This window comes from Chaetodon auriga, chromosome 20 (genome assembly GCF_051107435.1).
Source record: "Chaetodon auriga isolate fChaAug3 chromosome 20, fChaAug3.hap1, whole genome shotgun sequence".
Classification (NCBI taxonomy): Eukaryota; Metazoa; Chordata; class Actinopteri; order Chaetodontiformes; family Chaetodontidae; genus Chaetodon; species Chaetodon auriga.
In genome coordinates, this window is record NC_135093.1 from 533,426 (window position 1) to 557,078 (window position 23,653).

Sequence of the window (23,653 nt, forward strand, 5' to 3'; positions counted from 1 at the left end):
AGGAGGTAAACAGAAGGAGGTGAACAGGAGGGGAACAGAAGGAGGTGAACAGAAGGAGGGGAACAGGAGGTGAACAGAAGGAGGGGAACAGGAGGTAAACAGAAGGAGGGGAACAGAAGGAGGTGAACAGAAGGTGAACAGGAGGTGAACAGAAGGAGGGGAACAGAAGGAGGTGAACAGGAGGTGAACAGAAGGAGGGGAACAGAAGACGGGGAACAGAAGACGGGGAACAGGAGGTGAACAGAAGGAGGTGAACAGGAGGTGAACAGAAGGAGGGGAACAGAAGGAGGGGAACAGGAGGTGAACAGAAGGAGGGGAACAGAAGGAGGTGAACAGAAGGAGGGGAACAGAAGGAGGTGAACAGAAGGTGAACAGGAGGAGGGGAACAGAAGGAGGGGAACAGGAGGTAAACAGAAGGAGGTGAACAGAAGGTGAACAGGAGGTGAACAGAAGGAGGGGAACAGGAAGTGAATGTATGGAGGTGAACAGAAAGAGGTGAACAGGAGGTTCATTAAACTGGAACAGATGTGTGGACTCATCTGGCCTGAACTCAAAGAGGAACTCCAGGTGTTTCCAGGTGTTGGACAGTTCCGCTGTATATGTGATGAAGCCTTCAGTGTCTCAGAGGAAGCTGTGTGACGTCTGACAAACGTCCTCGAGTGATATCATTCGAGTCGGCGTCGGCTGAAGACCACGAGTGAATCTGGTCTGTCGGCGTGGAGCTGCTGCTAGCGCAACAGAACGTAATCTCACACACAACCGTCACTGGTGAAGGTGCATTGTGGGTAATGTAGGCCGCAGGTTTTAACAAAGACAAATGTGTGGAATAAGAAAGACGATCTCTGGTTCTGCTGTTTTTTGGACGTTTTATTTAAACTGTGTGTCTGACAGAGGTAACAGGAGCCACAGTTCAAACGGGTTGACAGCAGTCCGCCAGCTTTTAACCAAGACAAGTGGATCAGCTGATCAGCGTTCACTGTGTCATGTGATCAAGCAGGACGTAAGCAGTGCGAGTACAGCCAACATTAGCGGTTTGGTTTCGTCTGTGAGTTTGATTTATGATATCTGAGCAGAAGCTAAAAGCTAAAAACTGATGTGAAAAAGTGACTCAAGTTCAGCTTGTAACAGTCAAAAAATACCTACAACTAAAGTCCAACTGGTGACTCCCTGAGTTTCGTCTCCCAGGCAACAAGGAACAAATCAGAATCGCCCGAATGTCCCCTGAGAGGACACAGAGACAGTTTGAGGCTCTGTGATCGCCCAGCGTTTGCTTTTAGCATTTTAGTTTCAAGTAAAAAAAGAATAAAAAATATTTGAAGGTTGATTCAACTTGCTCAAACTTCCTGTAAACATGACACATCAGGATCCAGATCTGTTCAGTCACCTGTCAGCTGCCTCACCTGTCAGATGACAGGTGAGGCGGCGTCTGTTGCTGTGGTAACCATGCCGCTGATAGGCTCCGTCTCAGGCAGAGGAGGAGGAGGAGGGTTTTCTGTTCGCGGGAAGATGGCGGAGAGGAAGAGGATGAGGCTGCCGGCCATCATGCAGCCGCCGCTGAGGTAGAAGGCGACATCGTAGGACTGACAGAAGTCGTAGAAAGAGCCTGAAGAAGATGAGAGGAAGGTTAAAGAAGACAAGAGGACAGACGCTAACTGTGATGGACGACCTCTGCAGCAGCTTTCAAGTCTGTGCAACCAAACCAGCCTGAACAGCTCTGGTTCATTTATCAAACCCAAACCAAACCCAGACCAAACCCAACAGAGTCCCTCCGTGAGCTTCCTGCGCCGGCTTACCGACAGCAGGAGGACCCAACGCCAGGCCGACGCCGCCGAAGAACATCAGGATCCCGTGAGCCTCGGCCAGCTTCTCCACGCCGACCACCTGGCTGATGACGTATGGGACCAGAGTCCAGCTCCCGTTCAGGAAGCCCAGGACCACCGACAGCACCTGAAGTTCCAGGTACGAGCTGAGACACAGAAACAAAGACGCTGTTGAAACAAATAAATGAGTCTTTGCTTCACTCACCATTACTGTCGTTACTACTCCACACAACGTTTACAGACAGGCTGTATCACATCAAACTGCACTGGCACCACACGCTGTGTGACAGTACCACACGCTGTGTGACAGTACCACACGCTGTGTGACAGTACTACACGCTGTGTGACAGTACTACACGCTGTGTGACAGTACCACACGCTGTGTGACAGTACCACACGCTGTGTGACAGTACTACACGCTGTGTGACAGTATCACACACTGTATCACTGTGCCACAATACAATTACAATTACAATTAGTCATTTGGTAGATGCTTTTATCCAAAGCAACGTACATGAGATTTTCATATATTACAAGCAAGGTTCTATACGGGAGAGAACAACAAGAGTCAGCACCCTAACACAACTTTCTGGTCCAACTGGACAAAGATGCTATGAGGCAGTGCTACAAGGTGATGCTTAGAGTGAATAGAGAGGTTTTTTTATGAAACAAGGTGTTCAGTAAAGAGTTTGGTCTTTAGTCTTTTTCTAAAGAAAAATGAATGGAGATTGGCAACTCGTTCCACCACCACGAAACCACAGAAGAAAAGAGTCTAGTTAGAGCCTTTTGGAGGTTGCAGCACCAGGCGCCGTTCCTGGGCAGAGCGTAGTGAGCAGGAGGGAGCACAGACCTGAATGAGGGAGTTCAGGTAGGTATGAGAAGTTTTTGTGGCAATTTTGTATGCAAGCATCAAGGACTTATACTTCATACAGGCAGCAACTGGGAGCCAGTGGAGGGATATGAACAGCAGAGTGACAGGTGCTCTTTGGGCTGGTTAAAGACCAGGCGAGCCACCGCATTCTGGATCGTCTGCAAGAGTTTTAAGGAGCATGTTGGGAGCTCTGCCAGTAAGGAATTACAGTAGTCGAGGCGTGATAGTACCAGCGCTTGTACTAGGAGTTGTGTTGCATGCTCCGACAGGTAGAGTCTGATCCTCCTGATGATGTACAGGGCGAATCGGCACGACCGAGCGATAGAGGCTGCATGCTCTTTGAAAGTTAGCTGGTCATCAATTATGACACCCAAGTTTCTGGCAGATTTTACAGGAGTGAGCAGAGCTGAGTCGAGCTGGATACGGATCTGTTGTTGTACAGAGGGACCGGCCGGATGGCAAGGAGCTCAGGTTAAGCTGAAGGCGTTGCTCCTTCATCCATGCCGATATCCGAGCCAAGACCGTGGGGTCATTTGGCGGGAACAAAAGGAGCAGCTGGGTATCGTCAGCATATGAATGGTATGAGAGGCCATGTGAGCGGATAACTGCACCAAGTGCGGTGGTGTATATTGAGAAGAGAAGGGGATCCAAGCACCGACCCTTGAGGTACCCCTGTGGACAAGCAGTGGGATTTGGACACTTCTCCCCTCCAAGACACTGCAAAGGATCTCCCTGAGAGGGAGGACTCAAACCAGTGGAGAGCAGATCCTGAGAAGCTGAGCTCAGCGAGTGTGGAGAGGAGGATTTGGTGGTTAACCGTGTCAAAGGCGGTCAAGCAATAGCAGAACAGAGGACTGACCAGTAGCTCTGGTTCTAGCAGTCTCTGTAGAGGTTCTGCGTTTGAAACTGGATTGGCTGGGATCATGCTGGTTGTTCTCAGAAAGGATTTCAGAGATCTGATTTAAGACTGTGCCCTCAAGAGTCTTGGAAAGGACAGAGAGGAGTGAAACCAGCCTGTAATCTTCAACCTGAGCTGGGTCGAGTGTAGGTTTCTTTAGCAGTGGGATTACTGGGGCTTGTGGGGAACACACCCGTTGTAAGTGAGGAGTTGATCATGTGGGTGACAGCAAGGATAAGTGTGGGCGAGATGGCCTGCAGGAGGTCGGAGGGTATACGGTCCAGTGGACAGGTAGTGGAGCGAATCAAGCAGAAGGATGGAGACTTGCTCCTCTGTGACATGGGAAATGAGGAGAGTGAGACTTGGTCAGAGCTGGTCAGAATCTGAACTGGTTGCTGATGGCGGAAACCTTATCAGTGACCAGATCTCGCCCCCTCGGCTGAAAAACGGAGAAACTGTATTAATTTAACCTGCTGTCCTTACTTGTCCTCTGTGTCTCACCTGGTGAGGGGGATGAGCAGCACTGCCAGCCCGCTCGCTCCCACCGTCAGAGCGTACAGGAAGACGCTGTTGACCCGCGGCACGTCGGCCATGACGCCCAGACCCAGTTTGCCCACACCGCCTGCGATGGAGTTGAGGGAGACCAGGGAGATGGAGGCGACGCCCTCTGTCACCCCATAGCTCTGAGCCAGGTCCTCCAGGAAGACCTGAGGGGGGAAGTTACCTGGACGGAGAAATACAGGTGAGGAGGTTGAGCTGGTGGACGACTGAGAGCTGCTTCAGTGAAGAATGATGAGGAGAAAAAAAAAACAGCCGAGGACTCGAAAACAGGAAATGTGTCTCTTCTGGTGAGAACAACGAAACGTGATTGACCGACAACAGACGAAGAAGAGTGAAGAGACTGACCGACACTGAAGGAGAAGAGAGTGACGCACAGCGCCATGAGGACTCTGTCCTGAAGGAGAGACAACATGGAGGACAAACACCTGAGGAGACGAAGGTTTGAGAAATAATCAGCAAGGAGCAAGGAGTGTGTGTGTGTGTGTGTGTGTGTGTGTGTGTGTGTGTGTGTGTGTGTGAGTGTGTGTGTCTGTGTGTGTGTGTCTGTGTGTGTGTGAGTGTGTGTGTGTCTGTGTGTGTGAGTGTGTGTGTGATCCACTCACTGTGAATAAAGTCTCGTCTTGATCTTCATCATTGTGATCAAGGCTGAACAGCTGAATAAGCTCCTCCTCCTGACCAACAGCTCCTTGGTTTCCACGGTGACAATCGGATCTTTGGCGGAAGGCTTCTGATTGGCCGGCTCGTCCTGAAGCCGCTGCTCCTCGGCCGCCTGCTCTAAGATGGCGCTGCGCTGTCTGAGGTAGTATCTGGATGGAGCTAAAGGTCGCATGAGGCCGGCGCACGGCACCACGTTGAGCGCCAGCGCTCCGATGATGAGCAGGCAGCCGTCCAGACCGAACAGCTCGATGAGCTTGATCTGCAGCGTGCCGTACACGAAGCCGCCCACGCTCGTACCTGAGGAGACGACAGGTGACAGAGCGGACGCGGCGAGAGCAACAGCTCTGTGTTAGTTCATCTACAGGAAATTACAGCTGAAACGATCGTTGACTTTTATTTTGTAAGTCACTGATCAAATGTGAGAACTTCCTGCTTTTCCTCATCTGCAAACTGCTTAGGGTTTTTTCTCTAATTCATGAACACGCTGTTCACTGGCCAGTGAACCCATCAATCAAAGTGAATCTGAAATGAGCTTCCGTGCGTCAGACGTACCTGTGGTCAGCATCCCCAGTGCCAGACCTCTCTTCTTGTCAAAGTACAGACAGGTGATGGTGATGGTGGCAGTGTACAACAGACCGGCACCAACACCTGAGACACACAGAGGATGAAATTCAGCTTCCATTACTGAAGCCTCGCTGCCTTCACAACTACAATATAACCAGTACAACAGGCTGGGACGCCTGTCGGTCCAGGTGAACTAGAGCCGCCACGAGGCGCCTCCATGGCTTCCACTTGAGGACAGCGGGTATCTGCTCACAAACCAAAGCACTGGACATATTAAAATGTTGACCTGATGACGGACAGACGATGAAAAGAGAGAGGATCGTCCAAATTATCACGATTCAGCGTTGCTACCGAGTCACAAGGTGTGCGTCACTTAAGTAACTATACAGACAAATCCGATTGGACGTCCTTACTGACTAAAACGTCACCGGATGCTGCAGCATTAAGTCAAACTTCACAAGCAGAGAGCGTCCTGTTTGAGCCTCAGTCTTACCGACCACGATGCCGTAGGAGAAGATGAGGAAGGCGACGTTGGGAGCGAAGGCGCTGAGCATAAACCCCCCCGCAATCATCACACCGCTGAAGACGCCGACGGGCCGAGCTCCGAAATTCACCACGCAAGCACTGCAGATAGGACCTGAAGGGGGGAGAGGGAGAGAGAAGACAGGGTGAGAGGTGATGAGAGGAATAAACGAGGGACGAAGAGATGAGAAGGAACAGAAGAGGAAAGACCGATGAAGCAAGAGAGGACCAGTTGAGAAGGTGAGAGGATCAGGAAGGAAGAATGGAGGAAGGAAGAGAGGGATGGAGGGATGGATGTAGACAAGGGACACACGCACACACACACACACACACACACACACAGGTTCCTCACCCACTAGGAGTCCAGCTCCGCCCACCAGTGAGCCCACACAGGCCGTCATGGCCTTCCCCTCCCCGAAGGCGAGCAGCCACTCGGGGTAGAGGACGCCCACCGACTGAGGAGAGCCGTATCCCACCAGCAGAGACACGAAGCTGCACGCCACAACCACCCAGCCCCATCCACCGTCGGGAGCCGGGGGCCGGGCGGCCAGAGGGGACATTATGACGGCTGACCTGCGTGGACGCGGCGGGACGAAGAAGCAGGCCCAGCGATCTGCTGTGAAGGAGAGAAGAAGGAGACGACGAAGGACGAACGGAGCTGGAGGGAGAAGGATGAGAGGGAAGGTGGTGAGGAGGGAAGGGTGGAGGAGGCCAGAGAGAGGAAATGTGTTAGAACACACAGCTCCAACACATCTATGATAAATATCGAAATACAGACAGACAGACATTTTTGAAGCTTACATGACCAGAAAAACAGGACAGGGGCTGGAGCGTTCCCTTTTGCTCACAAGGTAGAAAACCTACAAAACCCAGAATGCACTGGGCTGCACCAGACCGCAAAAGGCTTGGGCTGGTGTTTGATGTGCTGCAAGGTCGTACTTGGTTTTGGTTTGTCTGTTTTCAAGCGGGAAACAATCCTACGGTCACCTGGTCATAAACTTGCTCGTATTACAGTTAAACAGTCGACTCAAAGAGGTTTCTGAAAACACTGGAGGCAGAATTAGAAAAAGCAGAAACTGAACTTCGACTGATGTTCGATCAGCACTTAAACCATGTTTTAATCTTGACCGAGTTCCATATCAAAGAAAAAAGACTGAAGTCATGAACCCATCCCAAACCCGTCCAGACCACCTGACCCTGCCGCCAAACAGAGTTTCCTTACAATGACTTCTACACACATTCACCCACCGACGGTTCAAATCACCAAAGATGAGACGGACAGAAAGTAACTGTCCATTTAGAGCAGAGGACTAAATCACATGACTACAGGAGATAACAGCTAAAATAACAGGAGGCGGTGTCGGCATCTCTGGTGACCATGGAGACATCATTCGAACAGCTGCACGTCTGCGGAGGTGTTAACAGCGGTGACCTGAGCCTGATCCTTTAACCACCTGATAACAACAACAACAAACACCAGTCTGTTGTCTCAAGATGTTTGAGAAGCAACAGCTGAGGTCAGAGGTCACAGAAGACTGAGGTCTGTCAACACTCCTCTTACGAAACTGCATGCCAGGGAGAAATGAAGCGCTGTTTACCGACAGCATTAACGTCTGTTTTCACGATTAGGATCAGGACTAGGATCAGAATCGAGACCAGGATCAGAACTGACATCAGGATCAGGAGCAGAATCGGCTATTGGCCAAGTATGTGTGCACATACAAGGAATTTAACTCCAGTTTAAATGTTCAGTTCAGTTCAATTCATTCATTCATTTTCTATACCCACGTATCCCTTTCGGGGTTGTGGGAGGCTGAAGCCTTTCCCAGCTAGCAATGGGCGAGAGGTGGGGTACACCCTGAACCAGTCGCCAGCCGATCGCAGGGCAACATAGACAGACACTCACACCTATGGACAATTGAGTTTTTGGTCTGTGGGAGGAAGCCGGAGGGCCCGGAGAGAACCCACGCATGCACGGGAAGAACATGCAAACTTCACACAGAAAGGCCCAACCTGGGGATCGAACCAGCGACCTTGCTGTGAGGTACGCGCACTACCTGCTGCGCCACCGTGCCACCCCCAATCCAAATCAATATTCCTTTATTTGTCCCATGAGGGGAAATTCTGGATTACAGCAGCATCAGTAGAGCAGATTAATAAAAGAAGTGCATGCAAATTAGAAACATCACTATATATACAAAAGAGTGAGAATTTTAAATAAAAATAAAAAGAAAGAAATTGTAAAAAACTGTAAGAAATTGTAAATAGTATTTACAGACTGCTATGTACATGTTTTATTGTCCAGACTACTGCGCTGATTACTTGGAGCAGTTTTTGTTGTGCAGTCTGACAGCTGCAGGGGGGAATGACCTGCGATACTGCTCCTTCACACACTTTGGATGTAGCATCCTGTCACTGATGGAGCTCCTCAGTGCAGTGAGTGTGTGTTGGAGGGGGTGGGAGTCATTGTCTGTCATGGAGGACAGCTTGGCTGTCATTCTCCTGCCCCCCACCTCCTCCACCAGTTCCAGAGGACATCCCAGGACAGAGCTGGCCTTCCTGATGAGTTTGTCCAGCCTCTTCCTGTCAGCTGAAGCGATGCTGCTCCCCCAGCAGACAACACCATAGAAAATGGCAGAGGCCACAACAGAGTCATAGAAGGTCTTCAGGAGTGCCCCACGCACCCCAAAGACCTCAGCCTCCTGAGCAGATAGAGTCTGCTCTGTCCTTCTTTGTAAAGTGCAGTGGTGTTATGAGTCCAGTCCAGAAACGTGGCACAGAAACGTTCCTCTCACTGTCCTCGGATAAAACCACATACAGCTCAATGTGGACAAAAAGTAAAACAACTGAGCAATAATGTTCAATATGTTCGATAATGTGACGAAAAACAGGAAAAGTTTAAGTGAATAATGAGCAGCTGTACTTTCATCTCTTTGTTCTGGTTACTCTCTCTCACACACACACCGCGGTGAGGTGAGCTTACTGTACCTGGCTAACTCTGCTCGCTGCCGGTGCGCTGCGCTCCCTCCTCCCGCGGCCCCTCCACCGACAAACCTCAGACTTTCTCCATCTTCATCGTCCTTTCCTCGGTGTTTTCAGAGCAGACCGTCTCCAGCTCACCATCCTCCCGGTGAGAGACTGAGTGACCCGCCACAGGAAGCGGCTTTTGTGGCACAGAAACCGGTTTGAAGCTGTTCCTGGTGGTCTCTGCGCGAGATCTCTGTGACCCAGGCCCGCGCGACGCTTCGCCCCCGCTGTGTGCGCGTGTCCGCGCTGTTCGCGGACGGTTGCGACCTCCTGCAAACATGACTGACGTGTCAAGGACCCGGGGCGTCTGCTCCAGGTGAAGAAATACTCACATACTCAATGGTGTAGTGTAGGTTTTTTTTTTTTTTTTTTTTTTTGTAAAAGCGACCCGTTTAGCAAAAGATAAACGCCCTGTGTTAACACTGACATGTACAACTACTTTTGGATATTAGTTCACCCAAACGTGTGCCAGTAGTATTTTCACATTGTCACTTAACTTCTGCTGCTTGACTTCAGGGAGTAACGATCACTATGAAATTCACATTAGCCACAGATCCATGAGCGGGAACTGGCCTATTGTTAGCTAGGATGGCGTTGGAAGCGTATGACCCGCCCTACTCTGCCTCCGATTAGCTGACCCTGATATTCTTACCAAACCAACCAACGAAGGAAACGAGTAGTTACCCATCAGAAGTAAAGTTGGTCCTGCCTTTGCTATCCTAGAAAAAAATAATGGCAGCACACCATTAAATGGTGCGCAACAGAGGGGATTTATAAGTGGGTATAAGCAGTGCTGACTGAAAAATGAGTGGGTGTATGCCGGTATACCAACTTCACCCGAAAAGTAGGTTACAAGACGTAAATTCCAGAACAACAATAACATGTACAAATACTGTGACATAACTCTCTGGACAGCAGCGAGCGAACATGATTGACTTCACCTGTACCCTTAACTTTCAGGCTTCAATAATTTGTCCAAGACGTAAATATGTCAAATATGTTGTTTTACCTTGAAATACGGTGTCCCGAAGTCCCGATGTCCCTCCTAATTGTCACCATCATTGTCTTTTTATTTGCTGATCGTCAGGGAGCGCTGAAACGAAGCTGTTTGTCAGATTAGCTCCGTTTAGACGACCTGTGACCCGGAACTCATCAGATATTTTGTTTTGAAAACAGTTGAGTTTCCCGCCATTAGCGTGACGTCAGAGGAAAATGGCCGCCGTGTTGCTAATAAAAATCAGTCAGAAGTTATGTTCATGGGCAAGGTATGAAATGTTTGAACGCCTCGTTCACGTTACGTTTCGTCACGTTTACTCACATTACGTCATTTCATAGAATTATTACACTCATTAGACTTTATTTATCCCAAGTTGGGAAATTCTTTTGCTGCAGCAGCAGGTTAAACATACACATAAACATAAAACATATACAATAAAGAAGAATAAGGATGAGAATAAACTAAGAATGTTCTTAAAAAATAACTATGTAGTTATATAATATGTATTATAATTGATAATACATATTATAATAAAATACAATATAACGTATATAAACAAAAAATAACAACCAATCTTAGAGAGCAAGCCAGAACTATAAAGTCTGTAACAGAAAAAATATGTGCAAGTTAAATAAATGATAAATAAATGTAAACAATAAACAGTAATGTGCACTATTGCAGTAGTGCAAATAATATGTAAACATTGAACTATTGGTGTTTGTGAGGTTGGTGGAGATGAACTGTTTAAATTACTGTTGTAAAGTGTGCTGGCTCGTGGCAGGAGTGACTTCCTGAAGCACTCCTGGTTCAGATCAGGATCCAGATCTGTTCAGTCTGTCAGGCGACAGGTGAGGCGGCGTCTGTTGCTGTGGTAACCGTGCAGCTGATGAGCTCCATCTCAGGCAGAGGAGGAGGAGGAGGAGGAGGAGGGTTTTCTGTTCGCGGGAAGATGGCAGAGAGGAAGAGGATGAGGCTGCCGGCCATCATGCAGCCGCCGCTGAGGTAGAAGGCGACATCGTAGGACTGACAGAAGTCGTAGAAAGAGCCTGAAGAAGATGAGAGGAAGGTTAAAGAAGACAAGAGGACAGACGCTAACTGTGATGGACGACCTCTGCAGCAGCTTTCAAGTCTGTGCAACCAAACCAGCCTGAACAGCTCTGGTTCATTTAACAAACCCAAACCAAACCCAGACCAAACCCAGCAGAGTCCCTCCGTGAGCTTCCTGCGCCGGCTTACCGACGGCAGGAGGACCCAACGCCAGGCCGACGCCGCCGAAGAACATCAGGATCCCGTGAGCCTCGGCCAGCTTCTCCACGCCGACCACCTGGCTGATGACGTATGGGACCAGAGTCCAGCTCCCGTTCAGGAAGCCCAGGACCACCGACAGCACCTGAAGTTCCAGGTACGAGCTGAGACACAGAAACAAAGACGCTGTTGAAACAAATAAATGAGTCTTTGCTTCACTCACCATTACTGTCGTTACTACTCCACACAACGTTTACAGACAGGCTGTATCACATCAAACTGCACTGGCACCACACGCTGTGTGACAGTACCACACGCTGTGTGACAGTACCACACGCTGTGTGACAGTACCACACGCTGTGTGACAGTACTACACGCTGTGTGACAGTACCACACGCTGTGTGACAGTACCACACGCTGTGTGACAGTACCACACGCTGTGTGACAGTACTACACGCTGTGTGACAGTACTACACGCTGTGTGACAGTACCCTGTGTGACAGTACCACACGCTGTGTGACAGTACTACACGCTGTGTGACAGTACTACACGCTGTGTGACAGTACGCTGTGTGACAGTACTACACGCTGTGTGACAGTACTACACGCTGTGTGACAGTACTACACGCTGTGTGACAGTACCCTGTGTGACAGTACCACACGCTGTGTGACAGTACTACACGCTGTGTGACAGTACTACACGCTGTGTGACAGTACCCTGTGTGACAGTACCACACGCTGTGTGACATTACTACACGCTGTGTGACAGTACCACACGCTGTGTGACAGTACTGCACACTGCACTGCAGTACTACATGCTATACCACTGTACCACACACTGTATCACTGTAAAACAGTACTACAATTTACAATTACTCATTTGGCAGATGCTTTTATCCAAAGCGATGTACATATGAGGTTTTCATACAACACAAGCGAGATTCTAGACGGGAGAGAACAACAAGAATAAGTGCCCTAACGCAACTTAAAACAGTACTACAAACTGTACCACAGCTTCACTGTGGTTCACAGTGTGAGACGGAGCATTTGATGGTGGAATAAACGGCAGACATCTGAACATCCAGTAGATGGTAGTAAAGTTCAATAGTGACAATATAGCCAACTGTAGAAATACAGTGACTTCACATCACAGCCCACATCACAGCCCACATTCACAGGTAGCAGTAATCCTCTGGGGTACCACACACAGGTATCTGCTCAGACTTCACCCAGAAAGCACTCAGTGGTTTCTGGGAGCACTCAGTGGTTTCTGGGAGGACCAGTACAACTGTAACTTCTTTTCATCACATTAAGTATGTGAAATATTTCTGATTAATTTAGAGATACAGAAAAACTTTATTGTCCTTTACAAAAGTAGTGGAAATTCATCTTTGACGTGCTCACACATGTGCATAAAATAACACAAGTAAAAACACAGTTCAACATAAAAACAGCAACACAATAAATAAATACAGTGCAGTACATACAATACAGAATTAAAAAAGGATTTTATAGTGCGTTGGGACGGGATGACTGATTATTTTCCCTAAGTTTGTCCTTGCTAGAGGGACCCTGTAGCGACGGCCTGAATGAAGGTGTTGGAATGAGTTGTGGAACGGATGTGAATCAAACACATCTGACGTGATGCGGATCACATCACGCAAACACACTGTGGTCAGCGTCGAGTCAACACGTGAACTGAAGTCTTCATCAGACCAGATCTCGCCCCCTCGGCTGAAAAACGGGGAAACTATTAATTTAACCTGCTGTCCTTCCAGTCCATCCCACTGTTACCTGTCCTCTGTGTCTCACCTGGTGAGGGGGATGAGCAGCACTGCCAGCCCGCTCGCTCCCACCGTCAGAGCGTACAGGAAGACGCTGTTGACCCGCGGCACGTCGGCCATGACGCCCAGACCCAGTTTGCCCACACCGTCTGCGATGGAGTTGAGGGAGACCAGGGAGATGGAGGCGACGCCCTCTGTCACCCCATAGCTCTGAGCCAGGTCCTCCAGGAAGATCTGAGGGGGTAAATTACCTGGACGGAGAAATACAGGTGAGGAGGTTGAGCTGGTGGACGACTGAGAGCTGCTTCAGTGAAGAATGATGAGGAGAAAAAAAAACAGCCGAGGACTCGAAAACAGGAAATGTGTCTCTTCTGGTGAGAACAACGAAACGTGATTGACCGACAACAGACGAAGAAGAGTGAAGAGACTGACCGACACTGAAGGAGAAGAGAGTGACGCACAGCGCCATGAGGACTCTGTCCTGAAGGAGAGACAACATGGAGGACAAACACCTGAGGAGACGAAGGTTTGAGAAATAATCAGCAAGGAGCAAGGAGTGTGTGTGTGTGTGTGTGTGTGTGTGTGTGTGTGAGTGTGTGTGTCTGTGTGTGTGTGTGAGTGTGTGTGTCTGTGTGTGTGTGTGAGTGTGTGTGTCTGTGTGTGTGTGTCTGTGTGTCTGTGTGTCTGTGTGTGAGTGTGTGTGTCTGTGTGTGTGTGATCCACTCACTGTGAATAAAGTCTCGTCTTGATCTTCATCATTGTGATCAAGGCTGAACAGCTGAATAAGCTCCTCCTCCTGACCAACAGCTCCTTGGTTTCCACGGTGACAATCGGATCTTTGGCGGAAGGCTTCTGATTGGCCGGCTCGTCCTGAAGCCGCTGCTCCTCGGCCGCCTGCTCTAAGATGGCGCTGCGCTGTCTGAGGTAGTATCTGGATGGAGCTAAAGGTCGCATGAGGCCGGCGCACGGCACCACGTTGAGCGCCAGCGCTCCGATGATGAGCAGGCAGCCGTCCAGACCGAACAGCTCGATGAGCTTGATCTGCAGCGTGCCGTACACGAAGCCGCCCACGCTCGTACCTGAGGAGACGACAGGTGACAGAGCGGACGCGGCGAGAGCAACAGCTCTGTGTTAGTTCATCTACAGGAAATTACAGCTGAAACGATCGTTGACTTTTATTTTGTAAGTCACTGATCAAATGTGAGAACTTCCTGCTTTTCCTCATCTGCAAACTGCTTAGGGTTTTTTCTCTAATTCATGAACACGCTGTTCACTGGCCAGTGAACCCATCAATCAAAGTGAATCTGAAATGAGCTTCCGTGCGTCAGACGTACCTGTGGTCAGCATCCCCAGTGCCAGACCTCTCTTCTTGTCAAAGTACAGACAGGTGATGGTGATGGTGGCAGTGTACAACAGACCGGCACCAACACCTGAGACACACAGAGGATGAAATTCAGCTTCCATTACTGAAGCCTCGCTGCCTTCACAACTACAATATAACCAGTACAACAGGCTGGGACGCCTGTCGGTCCAGGTGAACTAGAGCCGCCACGAGGCGCCTCCATGGCTTCCACTTGAGGACAGCGGGTATCTGCTCACAAACCAAAGCACTGGACATATTAAAATGTTGACCTGATGACGGACAGACGATGAAAAGAGAGAGGATCGTCCAAATTATCACGATTCAGCGTTGCTACCGAGTCACAAGGTGTGCGTCACTTAAGTAACTATACAGACAAATCCGATTGGACGTCCTTACTGACTAAAACGTCACCGGATGCTGCAGCATTAAGTCAAACTTCACAAGCAGAGAGTGTCCTGTTTGAGCCTCAGTCTTACCGACCACGATGCCGTAGGAGAAGATGAGGAAGGCGACGTTGGGAGCGAAGGCGCTGAGCATAAACCCCCCCGCAATCATCACACCGCTGAAGACGCCGACGGGCCGAGCTCCGAAATTCACCACGCAAGCACTGCAGATAGGACCTGAAGGGGGGAGAGGGAGAGAGAAGACAGGGTGAGAGGTGATGAGAGGAATAAACGAGGGACGAAGAGATGAGAAGGAACAGAAGAGGAAAGACCGATGAAGCAAGAGAGGACCAGTTGAGAAGGTGAGAGGATCAGGAAGGAAGAATGGAGGAAGGAAGAGAGGGATGGAGGGATGGATGTAGACGAGGGACACACACACACACACGCACACACACACACACACAGGTTCCTCACCCACTAGGAGTCCAGCTCCGCCCACCAGTGAGCCCACACAGGCCGTCATGGCCTTCCCCTCCCCGAAGGCGAGCAGCCACTCGGGGTAGAGGACGCCCACCGACTGAGGAGAGCCGTATCCCACCAGCAGAGACACGAAGCTGCACGCCACAACCACCCAGCCCCATCCACCGTCGGGAGCCGGGGGCCGGGCGGCCGGAGGGGACATTATGACGGCTGACCTGCGTGGACGCGGCGGGACGAAGAAGCAGGCCCAGCGATCTGCTGTGAAGGAGAGAAGAAGGAGACGACGAAGGACGAACGGAGCTGGAGGGAGAAGGATGAGAGGGAAGGTGGTGAGGAGGGAAGGGTGGAGGAGGCCAGAGAGAGGAAATGTGTTAGAACACACAGCTCCAAACCCGTCGAGACCACCTGACGCTGCTGCCTAACAGTTTCCTTACAATGACTTCTACACACATTCACCCACCGACGGTTCAAATCACCAAAAATGAGACGGACAGAAAGTAACTGTCCATTACTCAAACGTTCCTCTCACTGTCCTCGGATAAAACCACATACAGCTCAACGTGGACAAAAAGTAAAACAACTGAACAATAATGTTCAATATGTTCGATAATGTGACGAAAAACAGGAAAAGTTTAAGTGAATAATGAGCAGCTGTACTTTCACCTCTTTGTTCTGGTTACTCTCTCTCTCTCTCTCTCTCTCTCTCTCTCTCTCTCTCTCTCTCACACACACACACACACACACACACCGGTGAGGTGAGCTTACTGTACCTGGCTAACTCTGCTCGCTGCCGGTGCGCTGCGCTCCCTCCTCCCGCGGCCCCTCCACCGACAAACCTCAGACTTTCTCCATCCTCATCGTCCTTTCCTCGGTGTTTTCAGAGCAGACCGTCTCCAGCTCACCATCCTCCCGGTGAGAGACTGAGTGACCCGCCACAGGAAGCGGCTTTTGTGGCACAGAAACCGGTTTGAAGGTGTCCCTGTCGTCTCTGCGCGACGCTTCGCCCCCGCTGTCCGCGGTTGGTTGCGACCTTCTGCAAACATGATTGACGCGTCAGGGACCCGGGGCGTCCGCTCCAGGTGAAGAAATACGCACATACCTGCCGAAAAGTAGGTTACAGGAAGTGAGTTCCAGAACAACAATAACATGTACAAATACTGCGCCGTAACCCTGACAGCTGGACCGCAGAGCCAACATGATTGACTTGTTTCACTTGTGCACTTAACTTTCAGGCTTCAATAATTTGTCAAAGACATTGACATTTCGGAATGAAGTCTGTCTCATCATATTGTGCAAGCTGAATATGTCAAATATGTTGTTTTACCTTGAAATCGGTGTCCCGATGTCGCGACGTCCCTCCTGATTCTCACCATCATTGTCTTTTTACTTGCTGATCGTCAGGCAGCGCTGACACGAACCTGTTTGTCAGATTAGCTCCGTTTACACGACCTGTGACCCGGAACTCATCAGATATTTCGTTTTGAAAACAGTTGGACATGCAGGTGTGCGCGCGCGTGCACTGTGTCTGAAACCCCCGCCCCTCCCCCTCCTGCTCAGCGCGTACACAGAAGCCACCGCACCTCACACGGTTGATTAAAAACCTTCTCCCGTTCCGGCGCCAAGGCGGCAGTCGGCTCCGATCGTTCACTTCAAAGAGCCGCTTCATTCCCGACGACTCATCACTCATTACTCCACCTGTTCCACTGTTATTAAAATAGCGAAGCGACTTGGTGGGCGCTATCTTGGTAATTTCTCTGCGTGAGAAGTACAAGGTGTGAGCGGTTGACATGCGTGTCTCGCGCCCAGTGCGTGAGACTTGAGAGCCCTGTTACGAATTCCTGACAGAATCTATAAGACGTTTGTGTGGTCTTATAAAAAACATGAGTGATCAATCAAAACTAATTTTGAATGGATTCAAGTGAATCTATAAGTTCACTGAATGAAGAATCAAACAAATCATCACAAAGAAAATACTGAGATGTTCCCTTTTCAGAGGTTTGCAGACCTTCAGGTCTTCAAGCTCAGCGTTGACCCCTTTAGCATCAGTGACTCGTCTTCTGTGCTGGTTGTGGATCAGGCTCTTTGTTGTCTCAGGTGGTGGAGCTGCTTCACTCTTCTGGACAACAAGCCTCCAGCTCTTGTAAATTCTTTGGTTGTCTTGTGTGAACTGAACGTTTGAGGTCTCCTCAAAGGGTCTCAGTGGTCCTGAGGTCAGCAGACTGATGGTCCCTCCAGAACCTTCCCTTGTTTCTTCTGTGGCCTCTGAAGGGTCCACTAAATCTCATCCCCGAGTGGTTTTCAGCATCATTTATTAATCATCACTCCCTGAAAGTTGATTTTAGAGGGAAGAACTTCCAGGAACTTGGATGGAGATTATGCTGTAGCAGGAAATGTAGAGGTTTTATTTTTCCACTCAGAGAATTGAATTCTCGTTATTAATTAATCAGTTATTAATTCTCATCCAACCTGTCAGGCATTCTGGGACTTCCTCACAACAGAGCTGCAGGTGTGGCATCAGTCTAAGCTGCAGCAGATTTTTTCTGGAACAAAACCTGTTTCACATGTCACAGAGTCTGACAGCAGTGCGTCCCCACACCCTCCATTCATTACCCTTCACCCATTCCTTTTTCAGTGAGCTCGCTGGGAGGGTCCAGCAGATTCTGAAGGTGTAATTAGGTTTTTAAATGGTGCAGGTGCCACAGTTGGTAACACTGCAGCAGTACTGAAGTCTGGATTCACTGAGGTTCATCAGACTTTCTCAGTTTGAGAAGCTGCTGATTTTAGGTGGAGGAAGGCGATGTTGTCCGCGGACGCGTCTCTCACTCACTGTCGTTGTCGTTGTCGAGCTGGGTTAGCTTAGCTCTTATCCTCCCTGCCTTCACTTCCAGGAGCGATCACACCACTTATGGTGGTGTTTTGTCTAGATGGTCTGACTTGGTGGTCAGAAGATGCTGCAAGGAGTGATTGTTTTTAACACAACCAGTTTCTTTTCCTGAACCGAAACAAGTAGTTTGTTGTCTAAACGTAGACAAAGTCCAACAGTCTCACAGCTTTAATGATGTGAGGACAAAGGTCCAGTCTTACAAAGATCCACCTTCATCATACCAACTTGGCATTGGTCCTCTCCAACAGTGATTTATGTCGTTGTTTAATCATTTTTTAATTTGTGAATTACTCCATTCAGACATTCAGGTATGAGGATGTTTCTGGCACTTTGCTGCAGGCGACATGTTTGACATGACAAAGCTCACTCACAGTGACAGTGACTTAATTACCTGCCAGAAACAAAATTAATTTTTCTTGTTCTGAAACAGCCGAGAGCCTTCATGTCACGTGGCTCTGAGACCAGTTCGGCCCGTTTAATTGAATCATTTAATAAATCACTCTAGTATTTAACCTGATTTACACAATGATGGGTACTTTACTTTTCAGTGTTTCGATGAGCATCCGGTCCACGCAGGATGACCAGACACAGTCCAGGTCCCACCAGTCCAGGTCTCGCCTCCCTTCTTCTGGTTTTTTATGTCTGTCTGACACTTGTTTTCATCTGAACAGGTTACACATGAAGGCGATGAAGGAGACTTTGTCTTGGAACATGTAGAGTAAAAAGGTTAATGCTTGAAACTGTTTCCAGGATGAGAACATTGTTGGATCATCCAACTTTCAGATGCAAGCTAGTTTCTTATAGTTTAAAGCTCCAAGCAGACAGAGGATTACAGGTGGAGGTGAGGGATGAAACTGTGCTCTTCAGTAAATGAACTCGTCCTTCAGGACGACGTCTTATCCCTGTGAAATGACAGGATCTGGTCTGGAATAAACCTGCACATTCACCAGGACAAAGACGAATACATTCGTGAGGAACGAATTAAACAAACAAAAGAATTGGAGCAAACACTAAACCCCACCTCTGCCGTGTCCTGATTTCTGATTGGTTGGACTTGTGTGATATCACAGTAACTTGTTTAGATATAACTCGTGTAGGTTGTGACAGAGAAGCAGCAGTTTGTCTCTGAAGCCTCTTCAGTTCAACCTGCAGGTGAGTTCAGACAGGTGAGCATCCAACTAGGAGACATCAGCAAAGCAGTGAACAGAGCTAGTCCTTAGTCCTAAACTAAAGACACAAATATTACGTTATATATGGAGAAGTTTTGTCCACTCAGACTTTGAAGGTGCAACAATACGTACCAGTGCCAACGTGAACCAGGGCAAAAGAATTGTTCACTATCACCAAGCTGGGGCTTTGTTAATGCTGACATGGGCACTCCTTTGTTTCAGAGAGACTGCTGTGTTGAAGCAGATCGTACATTTTTAGAGCTGATTGTATATAACCTGCAGTTTTGTCATAGTCACACCGTAAAACTCTGAGGAGTCCTCTCTGGCTTTTGTGATGTTGTCTGTTGTGATTGTACAGTGATGGTGTAGATGTGAACACTAAAGTTTAAAATCATTTTTAGGATTTGAGTAAAAACAGCTGGTCAGAGATCCAGACAGACTCACACCAGGATTTCCAAACATCCCTGCAGCACAACTCTGACCATGAAGGTAAATTTGATGATGACACGTGAGAATTAATTAAGTGGAATTTGACTGTTTTTGACTCAGACCTGCCAAACAGCCACCCTGACATCACGCTATTAAATTACATTAAATTGAAGGTAAGATTTCTCCAAAACCAGTGCAGAGGCTTCAAACCTTACTGCAGGTAAAAAATGTCAAGCTCTCCTCTGCTCCAGCTGGTCCCAGTCATCCTCGTCCTCGTCCTCCTGGCTCCAGTGGTGAGCGGCTGTTCCAAGCTCTCCCAACCGTTCGACTGCAAGGACATCCATAACCAAGACGAGAGCCTACCCAGCGGAGTGTACACCATCTATCCCATTGGAGCTACGTCCCCTGTCCAGGTACACTTCACCTTCTCTGGCACGCAGGTTGCCCGTTTGATGGAAAAGGTTTCGGTTCAGAGATGAGACGGTGGACAGGTGAAGACACAAGTTCTGGCTGAAGCTTAGTAGTAGTTGTAGTTGTAGCAGCAGTGACATTCACAGTAGTGGTTGGAACGTGTTTGAATATACTGAGTAAAGTATCTGCAGCTGCATCACATTTACTAATGAGTGCATGTTTTCGTGTAGGTGTGCTGTGACATGGAGTCAGAGGGAGGACAATGGACGGTGAGATTTCACTGAAGTTAGTCACAGCCAGGTGGTTTTAAGTATTAACATCTGGTTAGATTGCAGTCATGGTTCTCTGAATGTTCTCTGAGGTTCTCTCCAATCTGTTAGATAGTCCCTCTGCACTGGGAACGGTACCAGTCCAGGTACTTGATGTTCTTACGGACACAGCGGCTTGCCAGGCCATGTCCTAAACACTAAAACAAAACACAGGCAGAAGGGTTGTCTAGTCAGTCTGCTTGGATGCATTTGTTGTGCCCATGAGGAAGGCCTGGTAACGCTCAACAACCTCAACCACTGGCTGGTCTGGTGTGGCTGGTATACCTGCTCCATACGTAACAGAGTGAAGAGAAATCATTTGATAGAGGGAAAATTCAACCACACTGTGAAAATGATTGTGAAATACGTGAAATAATGGTGAAACTCAGCTGTGTGTGAACTTGACCTGTCAGATATCTATCTGCCACTTAACGCCATTAACCTCGACCCTGTGTTACCAGGTAATCCAGAGGAGGATGGATGGCTCTGTGAACTTCTACAGACCGTGGGATCAGTACAAGAAGGGCTTTGGTGACGCTACTGGAGAGTACTGGCTGGGTGAGAGCTGAAACTGAACTAACAGTAACATCACTTCATGAAACCTTAAGCTCTGAGGAGGAAATGAGTAAAATGAGATTCTTCACAGGGAACCTTTAGTGTCAAACAGCTGAATTCTCTATAGCTCTATACAGAATGAAAACGTGTGTGTGTGTGTGTGTGTGTGTGTGTGTGTGTGTGTGTGTGAGTGCAGGTCTCGAGAACATCCACCAGTTGACGTGAGAAAAGAAGTACGAGCTGTTTGTCGAGATGGAGGACTTTGAGGAGCCAAAGTGTTTGCTCGTTACTCCTCGTTCTCTGTCGAGTCTGAGTGTGACGGATATGAACTGCATGTATCTGGATTCACCGATGGAGGAGCAGGTGAGCATTACAGCGGGAAGGAGGGAGACAGCGGTTTACCTCAGATAATAACAATATAAGTGCTTGTGGATGAGTTATTCTGATGTGTTCTACATGGAGAACCAATCTGCAGGATCAGCATCTGGTTTTCTGCCCCAGTATCCTGATATGACTGCACGGCGTCACTACAAGTTTAGAGGAGCTGCTAACATGATTAAGCAGAGCAAATTAATGGAGTGTTTTTTTTCCATTAATAGACCAAAACCAACTAAAAATAGTCTGTATATAGAGAAGCGACACAGCGTCCAGTCTGCGGGTCACCTGAACATCCACAGCTCAACTGTCTCTGCGTCATCGGCATCAAACCATGTGGCAGCTGCATTTCTGTTTCCTGTTTCTCACCTGTGAATCCACACTTTTCTCACTGAGTTGAGACAGCTGGTGAGGCTGAGGGGCACCTGAGCAGGTCTACAGCTCAGCTCACCTGTGAAAACACACTCTGAAATCACACAAAGCCCTTTATTCATGTTTGGTTCTTCTTTCCACTTCTGTTGTTCATGAGTGACAGCCTTTCCTCTGGAGTGAAGAGTCTGTTTCGACATGACCTCAAATCTCGTCTGACGTTTCTTTACTCACATTTCTGATCAGCTGACCTGCTCTGTCGGTACAGTTGCTCTTCAGACTCTTACAGAGCACCAACGCTACCAGTAATAGTTCCAGAAGGTGAACTGCTGTAGTCTCAGCGGTACCTGTAGAGCCACTGTGTGGTTGTAATGTGGTTGATGTTGTCTCTCTGTAGGAGACGGCATGAAGCGTCAGGATGGAATGAAGTTCTCCACCTTCGACAAAGACCAAGACACCTGGTCTGATAACTGTGCCAGAAAGTTCTTGGGGGCGTTCTGGTACGGAGACTGTCACGATGCAAACCCCAACGGGGTTTATCGCTGGGGGGCTGACAAGACCCTCTATGCTGTTGGGGTGGAGTGGAGAGAGTGGAAGGGTTACAACTACTCCCTGAAGGCCATCAGCATGAAGATCCGTCCTGTGCTGTAGGTCTCCAGGACCAACGTCCAGCAGAAGATGAGCTGAGGATTTTTTTCTCTTTTCTCTGGTACATAATCTCAGATCATCTTTAGATGGACACAGTTTGATCACCTGCTGATGGCTTCACTAACCGCCATCACAGGAAAAGATAAACAAAACATTAAAGCAGTAAATGTCAGTGTTTAAAGTAAATGTCCATGCTTGACTTTTACAACTCCGACAGAAGTCAGGGTTTGATTGAGTGTGTCAGCTGTCACCTTCACACTCAGCTTTAACGTCAAACTGGTTTGGTGTGAATTTCCCTCGGGGATGAATAAAGTATCTATCTGTCTGTCTATCTATCTATCTGGTGGAGGTTTGAGACATGACCTGCTGTCCTATGATAATAAATGAGAAGCTGAGCAGATGAGACCTGATGTCTTCACTTTGTCTGCTGTGTCGTTCTGTCTCCATTCTCTCTGCTCGCTGTCCTTCCTGCTCACAAACAGAAATCGTCATGACTTGCTCCCCTCTAGTGGTTACACTGATAAACTACAACCAAACCTTCCTCAGTGACATGAAAATACATATTAATCCTTCATATACTTAGAGGTACCAATACTAGCACTGATAGTTATCTTAATGTCAGTAATCAGTGAATTTGCACAATATGAATCATTAGTGTTTAACATGAAATACAGACTGTTAAGTGGTTTCATTTTCAGTGTAATGGCGAACTAATGAAGCTAGATTTTAGTGTAAATATTGTCTCAGATGTTCCTGTAATTAAACAACAGAAATGAAGAGGCTGTACAGGACGCTGTCGGGTTTCTTTCACTGTCACTGGTTTTCAGTTTCAACTTCCTGTCACCATTTTGGTGTGGAGAGGCGGGGTGTGATGGGAGGGGCAAAGACTTCTGATATGACCACACAACTAGCCTACAGCATTAGCTTCATGAGTTCACCTGAAACTCAAAAACCAAAATTACGTTAAGTCTGTTTCATTGTGCTGTTGGTTCTCCACATAGAACCAAACGTTTAACTGATGTTATGATGGTCTGGAACAAGAGCTAACCTTAGCTAATGTCAGCTATCAGAGCTAATGACAGCTAATGTCAGCAGTGATAGCTTATTACAGCTAAAGTCAGCTATCATATCTAACATTAGCTAATCAACTATCTCAGCTAATGATTTTCTAATGTCAGCTATCAGAGCGAATGATAGCAAATGTCATCTGTCAGACTTGATGTTAGCTAATGTCAGCTGGCAGAGGTAATGTTAGCTAATATCATCTATCAGACTTAATGTTAGCTAATGTCAGCTATCAGAGCTAATGACAGCTAATATCAGCTAACGCGTGC

General features: G+C 48.3%; 3 protein-coding genes across 3 annotated transcripts; 1 reads left to right on the forward strand and 2 right to left on the reverse strand.

The window, feature by feature from the left end:
- Positions 1 to 1,403: 1,403 nt before the first annotated feature.
- On the reverse strand, positions 1,404 to 6,453 carry LOC143339262 (monocarboxylate transporter 9-like). The gene is made up of 8 exons (XM_076760431.1): positions 6,246 to 6,453; positions 5,865 to 6,008; positions 5,360 to 5,455; positions 4,753 to 5,104; positions 4,496 to 4,575; positions 4,091 to 4,313; positions 1,794 to 1,966; positions 1,404 to 1,603 (listed from the first exon to the last, which is right to left on the reverse strand). Exons 1-8 carry the CDS (start codon positions 6,451 to 6,453, stop codon positions 1,404 to 1,406), a joined length of 1,476 nt encoding a protein of 491 aa, XP_076616546.1.
- A 4,199-nt stretch (positions 6,454 to 10,652) lies between these two features.
- On the reverse strand, positions 10,653 to 16,111 carry LOC143339248 (monocarboxylate transporter 9-like). Its single transcript, XM_076760411.1, has 9 exons — positions 15,942 to 16,111; positions 15,166 to 15,471; positions 14,785 to 14,928; positions 14,280 to 14,375; positions 13,673 to 14,024; positions 13,378 to 13,457; positions 12,974 to 13,196; positions 11,154 to 11,326; positions 10,653 to 10,963 (listed from the first exon to the last, which is right to left on the reverse strand). Exons 2-9 carry the CDS (start codon positions 15,371 to 15,373, stop codon positions 10,755 to 10,757), a joined length of 1,485 nt encoding a protein of 494 aa, XP_076616526.1. The 5' UTR covers positions 15,374 to 15,471; positions 15,942 to 16,111; the 3' UTR covers positions 10,653 to 10,754.
- Positions 16,112 to 20,041: 3,930 nt separating this feature from the next.
- On the forward strand, positions 20,042 to 22,372 carry LOC143339077 (microfibril-associated glycoprotein 4-like). The gene is given in 6 exon segments (XM_076760086.1): positions 20,042 to 20,066; positions 20,295 to 20,333; positions 20,834 to 20,930; positions 21,124 to 21,189; positions 21,192 to 21,290; positions 22,069 to 22,372. Coding segments are annotated over 5 exon segments (543 nt in total). The 5' UTR covers positions 20,042 to 20,066; positions 20,295 to 20,306; the 3' UTR covers positions 22,323 to 22,372.
- Positions 22,373 to 23,653: the final 1,281 nt, after the last annotated feature.

Coding starts and splice junctions, on each gene's coding strand:
- LOC143339248 (XM_076760411.1), bottom strand. CDS start 15,373: ATGTCCCCTCCGGCCGCCCGGCCCCCGGCTCCCGACGGTGGATGGGGC. Junction 13,197..13,377: donor TCTCTTCTCCTTCAGTGTCG/GTCAGTCTCTTC, acceptor TTCTCCGTCCAG/GTAATTTACCCCCTCAGATC. Junction 10,964..11,153: donor GTTGGGTCCTCCTGCCGTCG/GTAAGCCGGCGC, acceptor CATCTTCTTCAG/GCTCTTTCTACGACTTCTGT.
- LOC143339262 (XM_076760431.1), bottom strand. CDS start 6,453: ATGTCCCCTCTGGCCGCCCGGCCCCCGGCTCCCGACGGTGGATGGGGC. Junction 5,105..5,359: donor ACTGGGGATGCTGACCACAG/GTACGTCTGACG, acceptor TCGTCTCCTCAG/GTACGAGCGTGGGCGGCTTC. Junction 4,576..4,752: donor AAGACGAGACTTTATTCACA/GTGAGTGGATCA, acceptor TCGTCTCCTCAG/GTGTTTGTCCTCCATGTTGT.